Source organism: Sapajus apella, unplaced genomic scaffold (genome assembly GCF_009761245.1).
Source record: "Sapajus apella isolate SASKATOON/1434 unplaced genomic scaffold, GSC_monkey_1.0 scaffold19, whole genome shotgun sequence".
Classification (NCBI taxonomy): Eukaryota; Metazoa; Chordata; class Mammalia; order Primates; family Cebidae; genus Sapajus; species Sapajus apella.
In genome coordinates, this window is record NW_022436959.1 from 15,368,196 (window position 1) to 15,382,610 (window position 14,415).

General features: G+C 40.0%; 1 protein-coding gene across 1 annotated transcript in view; it reads right to left on the bottom strand.

Moving 5' to 3' along the window:
* The window catches only part of DNAH11 (dynein axonemal heavy chain 11), a 406,504-nt gene that overhangs the window by 118,840 nt on the left and 273,249 nt on the right, over window positions 1-14,415 (bottom strand). Inside the window, exons 56-57 of the mRNA XM_032287021.1 lie at window positions 10,143-10,376; window positions 4,128-4,274 (exon numbers count right to left, since the gene is read on the bottom strand). Of these exons, the coding sequence (XP_032142912.1) occupies window positions 4,128-4,274; window positions 10,143-10,376 (381 nt within the window). The remainder of the gene's footprint in view (window positions 1-4,127; window positions 4,275-10,142; window positions 10,377-14,415) is intronic.

Sequence of the window (14,415 nt, forward strand, 5' to 3'; positions counted from 1 at the left end):
TGTGAACAAAAGTATATTTCTTCAGATGTGTTTGAAATGAACAGGTTTAACTATACCATAAAATTAAACACTGCTTACAACAAATTATGTTGTCTACTACAGCTTTATTAGCAGTAATTACCCTTCTCCTGATTAACAATTATTTTGCTGTGTGCTGCACTTTTTATGAACATAATTGGTTCAGGGTAGATACAAGCCTCCTGCTAATACACACACCGCTATCGTTAATGTAAATAAGAAAACCCTGAATGCTTACTGAGAACTACTCCAAAACCACAACCCTCAAAAGCTTCCAGGAATGGACCACAAAGATTTTCAGTATGCCACAGAACACTGCTACCGATAAAAGAAAGTTTATGTGAGCGAAGGAATTATCACCTCGGATTTATTTATTTTAAATTATTATTATTTTTTTTTTGAGATAGAGTCTTGCTCTGTCACCCAGGCTAGAGTGCAGTGGCACAATCTCAGCTCACTGCAACCTCTGCCGCCTGGGTTCAAGCGATTCTCCTGCCTCAGCCTCCCAAGTAGCTGGGATTACAGGCATGCGCCATCACATCCAGCTAATTTTTGTATTTTTAGAGACGGGGTTTCACCATATTGGCCAGGCTGTTTGTAATCCACTGCCCCTGGCTAAAGTGCTATTTCTGTCAGCCTGGGAGCTGCTACTCTTTTCTGACTCCTTTTCTGTTAATGAAGTGTTTTTCTTTTGGGCAATTTTTAGAAACAAAACAATCTTGAACATTAAAACTCTATCATACAAATGAAGAAAATTCTCAGGTTGGTCAACTTATTTCTCATCCTCAACACTTCTCACCCTAAGGTGCAATACTGGAAGAGTGAAAATTCTGTGTATCTCCATGAGCTGGTAAGCTAGTGTGCAACTTCCTTCGCCCAGTGGCTCCTAGGCAGTGGTCAGCAAGGCTCAACCTATTAAACGGGAGAAGAGTTGCATGGAGTGCCTAGAGGATGTGCTTTCCCCTTACCAGTATAAGTTAAAGCAGAGATTTGGAGACAGATCCCCCTTTGGGTAGACCAGAAAGTCTCTGTCTTGTATTAGTCAATAGCCCCTTGCAGATGTTCTTATGATTTAGTAATGATCACAGGAAGAGAAAAAAGAGAACGAAGTCCCAATAACTGCTTGATATTAGCTAAATCATGTCCACCTAAAATTCTTATGTTGAAGAGCCAAGGTCAGAATTTGACTGTATCTGGAAACAGGCCCTTTTGAGAGGTGATGAGGTTAAACTGAGGTCATTAGGGTGGGCCCTGATTCAAACTGATTGGGGTGAGAAGTTTGGACACACACAAGAAACATCAGAGAAATAATCACAAAGAAAAGATCACATGAGGACATAGCAAGAAGGCGGCCATCTGCAAGCCACAGGAGAAGGCCTCAGGAGAAACCAAACCTGCCAATACTTTGATCATGGACTTCCAGCTTCCAGAACTTGGAGAAAATAAACTTCTATTGTTGAAGTCTCCCAATCTGTGGTATTTTGTCATGGCAGCCTTAGCAAACTGATACAGTGCACTTACCTGCCTTTGGATTATAAGAATTTCCTTATGATCCTCTGAAACCCAGGCCTACCCACATTCAGAACAGAAATACACACAAAAACTGATAGCCTCTCCAAATCAAGATTGATGTTCAACTTTTGAAGACATGATATGAGCGCTTCAATTTAGAAGGCACCTCTACTCACGAAGGCTTACAATCTACCCAAGGGAGAACATACTTTGGAAGCAATCAGAGGATTCTTCACATTTTAGAATTTGGAGCTGAGAAGCCAAACAAAGATGGAGGAAGAACTAATTTTCAAACAGGCTTATGATGCTTGTGTGACTTGAAGTCATTGCTGGCAATGCCCCTGGTTCAAATTGCCCTTGATTATCTTATAAATCTGAAGCAATGATTTCAACCTGCTTTTCTATATGGGCTATCAAGACACACAGCAAGACAGCCTCGAACCCCAACATTTGGTTAGTCATATTAAATGTGGTTCTGTACTTTGTGAGCTATGCACTGTTGCTTTTAAATTACTGCTTATGTGTGAAGACTTGAGATCCCAATTTCATAGGACCAAAACAGTCCATATTCACCCCCTTTAGTATGGCATAGTGTAGCATCTACCACATTGTTGGACATATGACGAATGTGAGCCCACAGCATGGACTCAAGTGTTGATGAATTTCTAGATGCTACCTAGTTTAACTACAAAAGAACTTCCTTCCATACCCAATTTACAAGAGCTCTCTACTTGATTTTCACCAGAGCACCTGTCTTGAAATATCCTGCTTCTCAATGTGTAACATGTCTCCTGTCAGTCTTTTCCATGGCAATGTAATTTACATGAGAGCATCCTGCTTGTCAAATATCCCTAATAGTCTCCAACAGTGCCTGGTGAAAAAGCAGATGTTCAGTTAATATTTGTTATTTATAATTAAACTAAGCTCTATGGATAAAGTGAAAACGTTTGAAGTATTATATTGTCTTGATATGGATTAAATATTAAAAATAGTACGTCCCATCTTTGTGTTTGAAGAACTTCATGAAATGACATGTCAGATGAGTTCTAATTTGCTAAAACCTCTTTCTCCTTTTATGAGGGTAATTTTTCCTTAAGAATTCACATGTAAAAATGCAAAAAAAAAAACCACACAAAAACCTCCTACAGTATTTATAAATTTTCCAATAAGTATCTGTGATGGTAGGTTATGATATAATAAATACTAGAATATCACATTTGTGTAATGCTTGAAAAACATTCCCTGGGTGGAATTAGCTCAGGGTAATTACATCATGTGTGATACCTAATTGCTCAATATAATGATATACTTTGTCTTTTTTGACCCTCTTTTATGGAGAATAGAGTCTTGTTATATTGTCCAGACAGGTCTCCAACTCCTGGGCTGAAGATATCCTCCTGCCTCTGTCTCCCTAAGTGCTGGGATTACAAGCATTAGTCACTGCGCCAAGCCCAATAATAAACTTTTAGGGACATTCTCCACTTAACTGCAACTCAGCAGAAACACTTATGACTCTAAATAGGAATCATATGCTCCTTGATCATGTCAAATGTGCCCTATCTTCAATTTTAAATGTCATAAGCTTATTTCTTAAAACTGTCTGTTTCTAGTTTTGATGTTCAATTACTTTTCAAGTCTTCAGTTGTGCAAGAAAAACATGCTCAATATATATTAGAAAAAAAGCAAAACAACTCAGTTGTATATGAATGGCAACACCACTGGGAAACTCAAATATTTTCAAGTACCCTAAAATACAAGAAAAAATGGCATAATCACTACTGATCCAATGGGTATGAGTATGTTAGCAACTCATAACTTGTTATTAGGCCCTGATTATAATCTTTTGTCTAAAATAAGAAATTTTTACCTTACACATGTACACTCGATTTTTACACAAATATGTATTTAAATGTTTCTGTTTACTATGGTATTTCTTTTGAGAAATCAGTCAGATGTAGAAAACAGTGTCTTCCGTTTGTAGCTGACGTTTTGGAAAAAGATGACGACAAAAGACGTATTTCAGAATTGCTAGAACCCTGAGTAGAAATAAAGCAGAATCTACATAATCTTAAAAGAAATTATTTCCAACAATAAAGCACAATACAGAATGCCAGGGTCTCAATCGAATCAAAAAGAACAAATTTAGCTTAGGACTTAATAATAAACTCCAGTTGTATTATTAAAATGCAAGATTTGAAAACCATCTTGCAAAGTGATGGAATGGGCTTTGTTAACAATTGAGTTGTTCAATTTGCCTAAAAAGTGGAAACCTTTAAAAAACCTCAGAGGTGACTTCCTGACCTTTACTGTATTACAAATAGGCCTGATGTTGAAGATCCACATCCATTATATGCTTGAATGAGCTCAGTATTTATTGTTCTTTCACATCATTAAAAGAGCTAAAAGGTTGGGGAAATGCATAATGTAAAGAAAGGTCAAGTGGTAATCATGGTGTGAAATGCTGTTACATGTGTAACTGTAATAATTCTTTAGACTTTATGCTCCCCGGAGAGAAACTTGTTCAAAATTGTTCGCCTACTAAGGTTTATTTTGTGCTAAATATAGCTCAGCACTCTAAATGGTAGAATTAGCCTGACCTTTCGCTCCTCAGCATCAGCGATGGTCTTTTCCCGGCTCACTTTCTCCGTCTGAAGTCCGATCTTCATGATCAGAGCTTCGGCGTCATGATTTTTCAGTTGCAACTCGGCTTCTTGAGAGGCAAGTCTGGCTTTTAAATCTCCCACCTAAAGGAAAAGTCACTATTGTTATGTCACTTGCCTTGGTCATAACAAATCCCAGGTAGAGCTTATTGTTGGGAATGAATTCAGGAATACCTAACAATTTGTATTTTGCGTCTGTTTCCACCCTGATTTCACATTCTGATTTGCAAAAATGCAGCCACATTGTTTTTCTCCATGAGAACAGAATAATATTTTCCAATAATTTTGCAGGAAATATAATTAATTTTTGTCAGTACTAACAGGTTTAGTAGGGAAGCTTCTCTTCCTTCTGTCCAATCACACACTCCTTCGCCAACATCTGCTTTCAGGTCCTAGGCAGATCAGGCTCAAGGAAGCAGAAGTTGTGGAAGGACATACTTGGTGATAAACTGGAAGAACCATGCCTCTCACTCTCCAACAGAGAGTTGTCGGAGGCTTTGGTGGGTTGAAGACTTGAGTACTCCTTGCCTGACTGCAGATTAATTGGCTGCATATTAAAAAGCCCACTGACAGGTCTCACTTTTTCCCATCAAATAGAAAATGGCCCTTTGATTTTTTTTCACCTCATTTATGATCGTGAAGCTAACCCAATATTCAACTTAATAACTACTAAGAAGAGCAAACCGTGTGTTTGAGGCATTAGTATGCTGTGGCCAAAACTTAGTGAGCTTCAGGTGCATATATGTCTTCCATCAGCCCGTCACTGAACAACCTTACTCAGCTCTTGGAGAACTCAGCCTTCCGAGAAATCCACAAATTCATCTGCTAAAAAGAACTCTCAATATTTTCATTTAAAATTTCATTAGGTTCACAGGGCATTACTAGGTTCCTCAGTTTGAGGGTCATGTAACTAAGAGCAGAAGTGAGCTGCTAGAGAAAAAGACGCGACTCAGTTATCAGAAGTATCTGAAAGCAGCTGTATACATCACAATAATTAACTCTCTATTGCATTTCTTTTCCAAAAGTACAAATATTAACATTTGAAAAATCATAGCAGCAAAGAACCACCATAATCATTTATTTTAACTCAATTGCTAAAGACATTTCAGTGGTTTCATCTTGTGGAACAATGTCCCACTACTATATGCGAGTAATCCTGTAATTTCCACCCAACACAGCACATTCACACTCTAGCTAAAAAGCATGATTACTACTATGACTGCTACTTGTACTATTATAGATGAAGCTATGACTGATTTTGCAGTCTCTATGAATGCAGGGTAACTTTGCATCGTGACATGCTTCTCTGCTGTTTTCAGCTGTATGAAACTAGTATTATGTTAGGCCATAGTCAAAACAATCACCAATTGGGAAAATGCAAGGAAAACCACGGTATCACTACACGCCTATGAAAATGGTTAAAATAAAAATTAGAGATACCACCAAATTCTTGCAAGGAAGCTGAGAAACTGAATCTTTCATACACTGCTGGCAGTAATGCATAATGTCACAGCCATTCTGGAAAATATTTGTCTGTTTTCTATAAATGTAAACATGCAAGTTCCATACCATCCAGTAATTTCATTTTTGGTCACTTGTGGATTTATGTTTATAAAAAAATACCTGAACACGAGTATTCATAACTGCATCATTTATAATAGCCAAAACCCAGAAATAACCCAGATGTCCTCCAATGGTTGAATGGTTAAATTGTGCTACCTTCATACTGTGGAATATTACCCAACAATAAAAAAGGACAAATTATGGATACACTCAATACCGTGGATGGATCTCAGGGGAATTACGCTGAGTGAAGAAAACCATACCCAAAGGTTACATACTATATAACTCCATTTACATAGCATTTTTGAAATGACAAAATTATAGAAATGGAGAACAGATTAGCAATGGCCAGGAACTAGGGATTCAGGAGGCGGGGAGGGAAGAGAGGGGTTGTAGGTGTGGTTATAAAATGGCAACATGGGATCTTTCTGTAGATGGCAGTTTTCAGTGCCTTGACTGTGGTAGTGAGTCCCCAGACATACATATGCTAAAACTGCATGAAACTAAGCCCGCACGCACTCACGTACACACACACACACACGCAACACAAAAACCAAAAAACAAAAAACCTGGAAATCTGAATAAGGTCTGTGGATTGTACCAACGCCACTTTCCTGGTTTCGACATTGTACTAGTTATGCAGATGCTACCACCGGACCTGTAAGATGTGACATGGACCTGTCTGTACTATGTTTTGTAATTTCTTCTGAATCTAATTATCATCTCAAAATAGAAATAAAGGGAAAAGAATCACCCAAGAGGCTAGGACAAAATTATGTTATTTCAAGCCCTAATTTCAGTTTCTAAGGAAGCTGTTAGCTCTGAAATATTCAAGGTGGGTGAAGCCGTGGAAGTGAGGCTTTATTTATGAAGAAAGGTCACTATGACTATCTATGATGACCTAAGTTGACATCTAGACAGGGATTATTTGGCTATAAAAGGGATTTACAACTTTACTGTAAAGAATAAACATTGCGCCAGGTGCGATGGCTCACGCCTGTAATCCCAGCACTTTGGAAGGCCGAGGCGGGTGGATCACGAGGTCAAGAGATCGAGACCATCCTAGTCAACATGGTGAAAACCCATCTCTACTAAAAAAATACAAAAATTAGCTGGGCATGGTGGCACACGCCTGTAGTCCCAGCTACTCAGGAGGTTGAGGCAGGAGAATTGCTTGAACCCAGGAGGCGGAGGTTGTCGTGAGCCGAGATCGTGCCATTGCACTCCAGCCTGGGTAACAAGAGCAAAACTCCATCTCAAAAAAAAAAAAAAAAAGAACATTGCTAAGGTTTTCAAATGACATAGAGTTGCTTAACGCAGACCCCTAGAGGACACATGCCCCAATATACAGGCATTATGCTCTCCGTACAACCTGACCTTACACTATATGGTTCACCAATTCTTCACATAGGAAATCATCCTCCCTTTTCATAACCCACTTATTTCTAAAACTACCATGTAGCTATTGACTACTCCAACCATTTTTTTTTGATAGTAAGAACATTCTATATACAAATACCTGATGAAAAGAAATCACGTCAGTCTTTCCATCAAGACTTCATATGTCAATCAAGACTTCCTGTGTCTTCACAGACTTTCTGCCTGTGGTTCTTAGCCAAGGGGGAGTAAAGAGACCCAGGCAGCCCTGACTCGGCAGACACAGTGAACTGGCTCTCATTTCTCTTTCTCGCCCATCCCCCTCACTCATCAATACATAACCGATGTGATTATTAAGACATCAGAGTCTCTCTACTCTTCTTTTTTCCTATGGCTGAGATGCTGCCACCACTGGAATGGTCCAGGATGGTAACCCACCTGCTTTTAGCGGTGTCATTTGGGGAAAAAAACCTTCAAGTATGGCAATAGCACTCATTTATTTGCCAAGGGTGCCCCATAGTATTGAAAGCTGTTTGGGTGACAACACTATCATTTCCTGTGGGCAAAGTCAACAGGTTCAGGTTGGGAAGCATTCAAAGGGATATAAACACGCTGTGACACAGAGCTCCTTCCTTGTCTTATTCACCACAACAGGACTCCTGGGAAAATTTTTCTTATGGAAAGGAGTCTTGATTCCAGTGAGGTAGAAGAGGCTAGACAGAAGAAAACAGACACGGAGAAGGACAAAAGCAAGAAAGTGAAATGAGGTGTGAATAAAGAAACAGGTAACACAGACATTCTTTTTTTTTTTTTTTTTTGAGACAGGGTCTCTCTGTTGCTCACGTTGGAGCTCAGTGACCCTGTCAGCACACCATAACCTCAAACTCTTGAGCTCAAGGGATCCTCCTGCCTAAGTCTTTCAAGTGGCTGGGTCTATGGGTGCATGCCACCATGTTAGGCTCATTTTAAATTCTTTTTGTAGCGATTGGGTCTCATTTTGTTGCCCAGGCTGGTCTCAAACTCCTGAATTCAAGTAATCCTCCTCCTTCAGCCTCCCAAAGTGCTGGAATTAAAGGTGTGAGCCACTGTGCCCGGCCTAGATAGGCATTCTTTGAGAGGAAAGGAGAAGGTGTACAAATATGGATATGTTATTTGTGGGTTTCCTGGAAACTATTTTTTTTTTTTTAGATGGAGCCTTGCTCTGTCACCCAGGCTGCAGTGCCGTGGCATGATCTCAGCTCACTGTAATCACTGCCTCCCAAGTTCAAGTGATTCTTCTGCCTCAGCCTCCGGAGTAGCTGGGATTACAGGTGTGTGCCACCACACACAGCTAACTTTTGTAATTTTAGTAGAGACGGGATTTCACCGTATTGGCCAGGCTGGTCTTGAACTCCTGACCTCATGATCCACCAGCCTCGGCTTCCCAAAGTGCTGGGATTACAGGTGTGAGCCACCACACATATTCTTAATATCACTTGATCCCAACTGTCCTGGAAACCTCCTCACTCTGGCTTCTCTTTCTCAATTGTGGTCCATCTACTCATTGCTTAGTACAGATCACAGTGTTTTGCCACAGAGTCATTCTTGGTATATAAAACTAAGAGGGAAAGAGGGAAGTGGTGCTTTGGCCCAGAGTGACTGAAGGATATGGCCAGAGAGCCCTTCAGAGTGAAAAGGTACCCACATGAAAATGTGCTCCCTCCTTCAGGTCTCAGCTTATTTGTAGCCTACCCGCAGGTGGGTCATGCAGGCCACTTGGGGGAAATGACTAGCCCAATTCTTGTAAAGCATATCAGAGTGTGGCCTGATGATATCACTCTGAAAAGGCCACCAGTATTTCTAGTCTTGAGGTGATCTGCAGTGAGAATTCTTTTCACTCCAGCTCTAAGTCCTGGCTGGCTCAGAGAAAGGCTGGGCTACTCTTCAAAGTCTCCAGAGTCTCATTCCAGTGTCTTCTTTCCAGCCACAGAGAGGCAGCATGGTACCATGAACAACTCACAGGCGTCAGAGCAGACCTGGGTTTAAAACCCAACCTTGCTGGCTCTCTGGTCTTAAACTCTGTAAGTTGATGAATAAGAATGTTCCAAAGCCTACAATAAGATTGGCTGATTTTGGTGTCACAGCTGGTTTAAGGAGAAACCTCCTCCTGGTGTGAACAGGGCCAGTTCACTGTGTCTGCTGAGTATGGGGCTGCCTGGGTCTCTTTACTCCCCCTTGGCTAAGAATCACAGAGAGAAAATCTGTGAAGACACAGGGGGTCTTGATTGACACTTGATGTCTTGATGGAAAGACTGATGGCAATTTTCTTTCATATATAAAATTACATCACATATAAAATTACAGTAACACCTACTTCATGAAATCCTCTGTTTTTTAGCAGTGAAATAATGTCATGTGCACAGAACTACACATGATTAACATCCTGTGCTGATTTGCTCCTGATTTACTCCTGCAAGTTAGAGTTATCACCCTTGGTGGGAACAGGGGCCTTAGGACTGAGGACAAAGATGACACTGGACACTTTTATCTACGAGAGCTGGTGGCTAAGAGGAGCAGACCAGTCACCAAGGTAGGAGAAACAGCTCTGCTTTGGGATCTTGCCACAGTCATTAGCCAGAGAATGATGCCCTCACTGGAGGTTGAGAATCTGATACCAAAAGGGATACTGGTCTATCCCAGGATGTTAAAAACCTTGACGACAAGTACCATGCACTGAAGAAGTCAGAGACAAGAGAGGCAACCACTGTGTCTGCTCCCTCCAATATCCCACGCTGCCTTGCACTGAGTCAGGCCAGTAAGAGAAGGTTTCTCCCTAAACCAGCTGTGACAAGTCATTGGCCAATCCCATTCTAGGCTCCAGAAGGCAGTAGCAGTGTGTTCTTTGGGTCATCAAACGGTACATTTCACCAGTTGGCATCTTATAGAAACGGATTTAATAGTGCTTCAAAAGGAAATACATTTTTCTCTTAAGCAGCATCAATGTCACTCAGTAACAACACATCCTGGTCATACCTGAGAGGCTGTGGTTTTTAGCTTTTGGATGCCGTTCACCAAGTGTTCTTTTTTCTCAGATACCTCATTTTGCTTCTTCTTCAACAGGTTCTTAAACAGTGATATTTGTTCTAGAAAACTCTTTGGGGTAGTATAGTTGCGTCTTCTCTCATTCTGGTAATACCTGGCACTCATTTCATTTACAGTGGTGTGAACATGTGCCATGAAAAGGCTAATGGAGTCCTTGTGCTGTGGCTGAAAACATAAACATTACAATTCATGTGAAATCCTCTCAAGTTAAAAATACAACTTAAAAAAAAAAAACAGAAGAAAAGTCAAGAAAATGATCTTTTTTCCCTAAAAGTCAGAAAAAAATTATAGGATAACCTGGGAAAACTTTATTAATCTTTAAGAGCTATCCACAGGATTAGGGAGATTACAATAAAGCATTCAGCTTGATTAACCTTCTTCTTGCCAAGTAGGACAAAGGACTTGTATGTGCTTCACATACCAAACCCACAAGCCAACATCTAATCTAAGAACGGCTCTTCACAGCTTGATTTTTATATGCCAAGTGTGTGAAAGAGAAGGTGGAGAAACAGACACGATATCCTGAAAAATATTTGTGTGGAAGATTTCAAACTAAGCTTTAGACAAAGAGAAGCAATAACCCTTCAAAGTCACTGGGAAAAAAAAAAAAAGCCAAAACTCAGAAACTCACAGTTCTATGAGAACTCATGTAAAAACCAACTGGATAGTACGGTATATATGTCACTGCTTCTGGGAGAAAAACATCACGATCATTTCTACTCTAATTTAGGAAAAAAACCTACAGAAAGAGCAACTCTCCTTCAAAGAGTTACTGGAGGACCCCCGACTATACATTCTTTCCATTTTGTCCTCTATGACTTCTGAAGTAGTTAACTTTTCAATTTGTGGAGTCACATCTCCCTCATTTTAATGATTATTTATTGCATTCTATACAAGATGAACCAGGTTCAATTAATCAAGGGAAGCCTAAAAATCAATTAATATGAATTAAATGAGCGACACCGACTCTTAGGAAAGTCACACATAATTTACCAAAGTGTTGCCAATAATGCTTGGACATCTTTCGGAAAATTGCACACAAGTGGCTGGTGATGCAGTTAAACGTTTCAAACCTGCACCATTAATATTATAAGCAGAGGTGCGAGGAGAGACAGGCCAATTCTTGTTGGTGAAAAACAACTGCTCCTGAACAATGTCTTTAAACAACTAGCCTTCCAACATCAGGACAAACTCCCAAGTGGGTTTAAAATACCTACATATTGGACTGTGCTGAGTATTAAAAGTCCATCTCACTAGTAAATGAAATCATGTATATTACTATAATTAAAGTTAAATATAATGTGATATAAATTCCTAATATTCTTGGTTTCTAGTGGACACTAGATACAAATATATTTCCAAACAGTAGACTCAGAAAAATAAAATTTGCAAAAAAGTTTATATCAACCTCATGTAAATCGTAATCCCTTGGAGACCGTATTTTTACAAGAGCTTGACTTCCATATAGACATGTGCAGGAATTTACTCCTGCCCTGTCTTGTTTTAATGGGAACTAAAGGTACACACATACCTTTCTAATATAGATAAATACTTCCTCAGCCAAGTATAACTTCCTTAGAGGGGGGAAAAAAAAAACCCTCTGGCCTGTGCCCAACCATGATCCTTATGAGGAGGCTCCTTGGAGGCGCTGAAAGCTCTCTTTAACAACAGTTTCATTTGTAAATTGGGGATGGAAGAAGTGGTTTCCGGTAGAGCTGAAAGTGGCCCGAGACAACTTGTCTCAATGGGGCAAAATAACTATTGTTATCGGGCTTAACAAAATGGCACAGCATGGGAGACTCGCTGAGCCAGGGAGCAGCTGGTTGTAATTCACACTGTTTTTCAGAAAACTCTAATCGTTCCAGAACAGACCTCTTTGATGACTGGTCTTCCCTGCATTCTCAATTTGTCACTTTCTCTTATGATAAGGTCAGTAGTGACAGCACTTCCTGACATTAACAGCTGTGGCTTTTAAAAGGGTCATTGTAGAACTACTAATTGCAGTAATTTCATTAGCATAAATTATTTATTCTGCCATTCATTTATCTCCAGTTTTGTTTTTTTTTTTTTTTTTTTTTTTTTTTTGGGGGGGGGGGCGTCAGGGAGAGCTGGGGGGAGTTGCTGCTGGTGTTGCCGTGGCTAGGGCTACGCAAAGCTGTATTTTTCACTTTGAGACGTGAGGGTAGAACATCGTTCTGTGAGATTTGGCCTCTTCATAGAAACCAGTAGATAACCGTTGACAGTCCTTTAGTAGCCAATCATGATGAAAGCAAAAATAAAAATAAGCTGAGTGCCAGTATCAAATGGTTATAAACTCAAGGTTTCCTCACTAAGATGCTTCAGAAAGGGATGCTATCTCCAATGTATAATCAAATGCAAAGATGAAACTGCTTTTCCTCGCATTAAGAAAACATGTTTAATTTCTACTCTCTCAGATGGCTCACTGCAAACACAAAAACATAAACAGATCTCGGCTATCTGGTGTGACAGTTCTCAAGCAGTCGTAGTCTCTGCCACACCAAGTACTCCAGACACCTGGCATATCAAGCAAGCGCCGAGTATATTCCTCTTGAAGATGACAAACAGCAGGGTTGAATGTAAACGATACCCAGAGGTCAGCACTAAATCAATTTAGGATTTTATACCTTCTCAAGACCAGCGAAGAGGACTACATTGTTTTGTAATATTAAATTTGGGCTTTCAAGAGCATTGTATTCAAGGGAGGGAGGAAGGGCAAAAGGAAAAGGAACAGGTGAAAAAAATCTACTTTCTCTTTTTGAAGTTTAACTTGGGATAATTTTGTCACATTAAATGCCATATACCTACAGTAAGTCTTGAACATTTTTTTCAGAAATTATTTCTGTGTTAATTTTTAAATATGTCAAACAGATGCGCTATACATCAATTACTGGATCTTTTTGCTCCCTTTAGGGCTGGTAAAAGATTGTATTAATAAGATATTTGTGGTTGTATGGTGGCTTATTAAAGAAAGGAAACTTACAAATGCATAAAATGAGCAGCGTTGCATTTTCGCACTTGTCCTAAGCTCTTCATAGTGCTGTTTCTCTCTGAGAAGAAGATTCGGAGGGAGCCAGGGACACAGGGTTTGAATCCTAGGACTTCGGCTAGATTTCAAGTTCTGAAAAATCTGGTAAAATACTACCCACTCTCCTGTACTTCTTCCTGCCCACAAAATTGCTCCTAAAAATTCTGTTTCCTTTCTTCTTTGACTTCTTTCCAAATAGTCAAACATTCATGCAATAGTCAAGAGAAGGATTTAAGACTATGTGCTCTGGTGTCAAACTGCAGATGTGCCCCTTACCAGTGGCATTATTTACTCTTGGGCCTCCATTCCAGGGGAAACAAGTGGTCCCTCCTCATGAGGCTCGTGATGGGTAGGAGGTGATAAGCAAAGCAAACTGACAGCAGGAACAGGCTGAGCATCCCTAATCTGAAAAATTCAAAATCTGAAATGCTCCAAAAGCCAAAACTTTTTGAATGCTAACATAATACCAGCTGGGCATGGTGGCTCACGCCTGGAATCCCAGCACTTTGAGAGGCCAAGGCGGGCGGATCACGAGGTCAAGAGATCAAGACCATCCTGGCCAACATGGTGAAACATCGATTCTATTAAAAATACAAAAATTAGCTGGGGTGGCACACGCCTGTAGTCCCAGCTACTCAGGAGGCTGAGGCAGGAGAATCACTTGAACCTGGAAGGTGGAAGTTGCACTGAGCCGATATCACACCACTGCACTTTAGCCTGGCGACAGAGAGAGACTTTGTCTCAACAAAACAAAACAAAACAAAACACTGCAAGTGGAAATTCCACTTATGACCTCATGTGATAGGTCACAGTCAAAGCTTTGTTTCATGCACAAAATGATTCAAAATCTTACATAAAATGACCTTCGGACTATGTGCATAAGGAGTATATAAAACATAAATGAATTATATGTTTAGATTTGAGTCCCATCCCCATGACATCTCATTATGCAAATGCAAATATTCCAAAATTCGAAACAATCTGAAACCCAAAATAATTCTGGTGCGAAGTGCTTTGGGTCAGGGATACTGAAACTGTATCCGTTCTGCTGCTGCAGCAGTAGCAGCACCAACAGCAGGTGCAGCAAGATTACTACCATTACATACGGCAGCAACAAGCGTAGTTTTCTTTTCTTTTTTTTTTTTTTTTTTTTTTTTT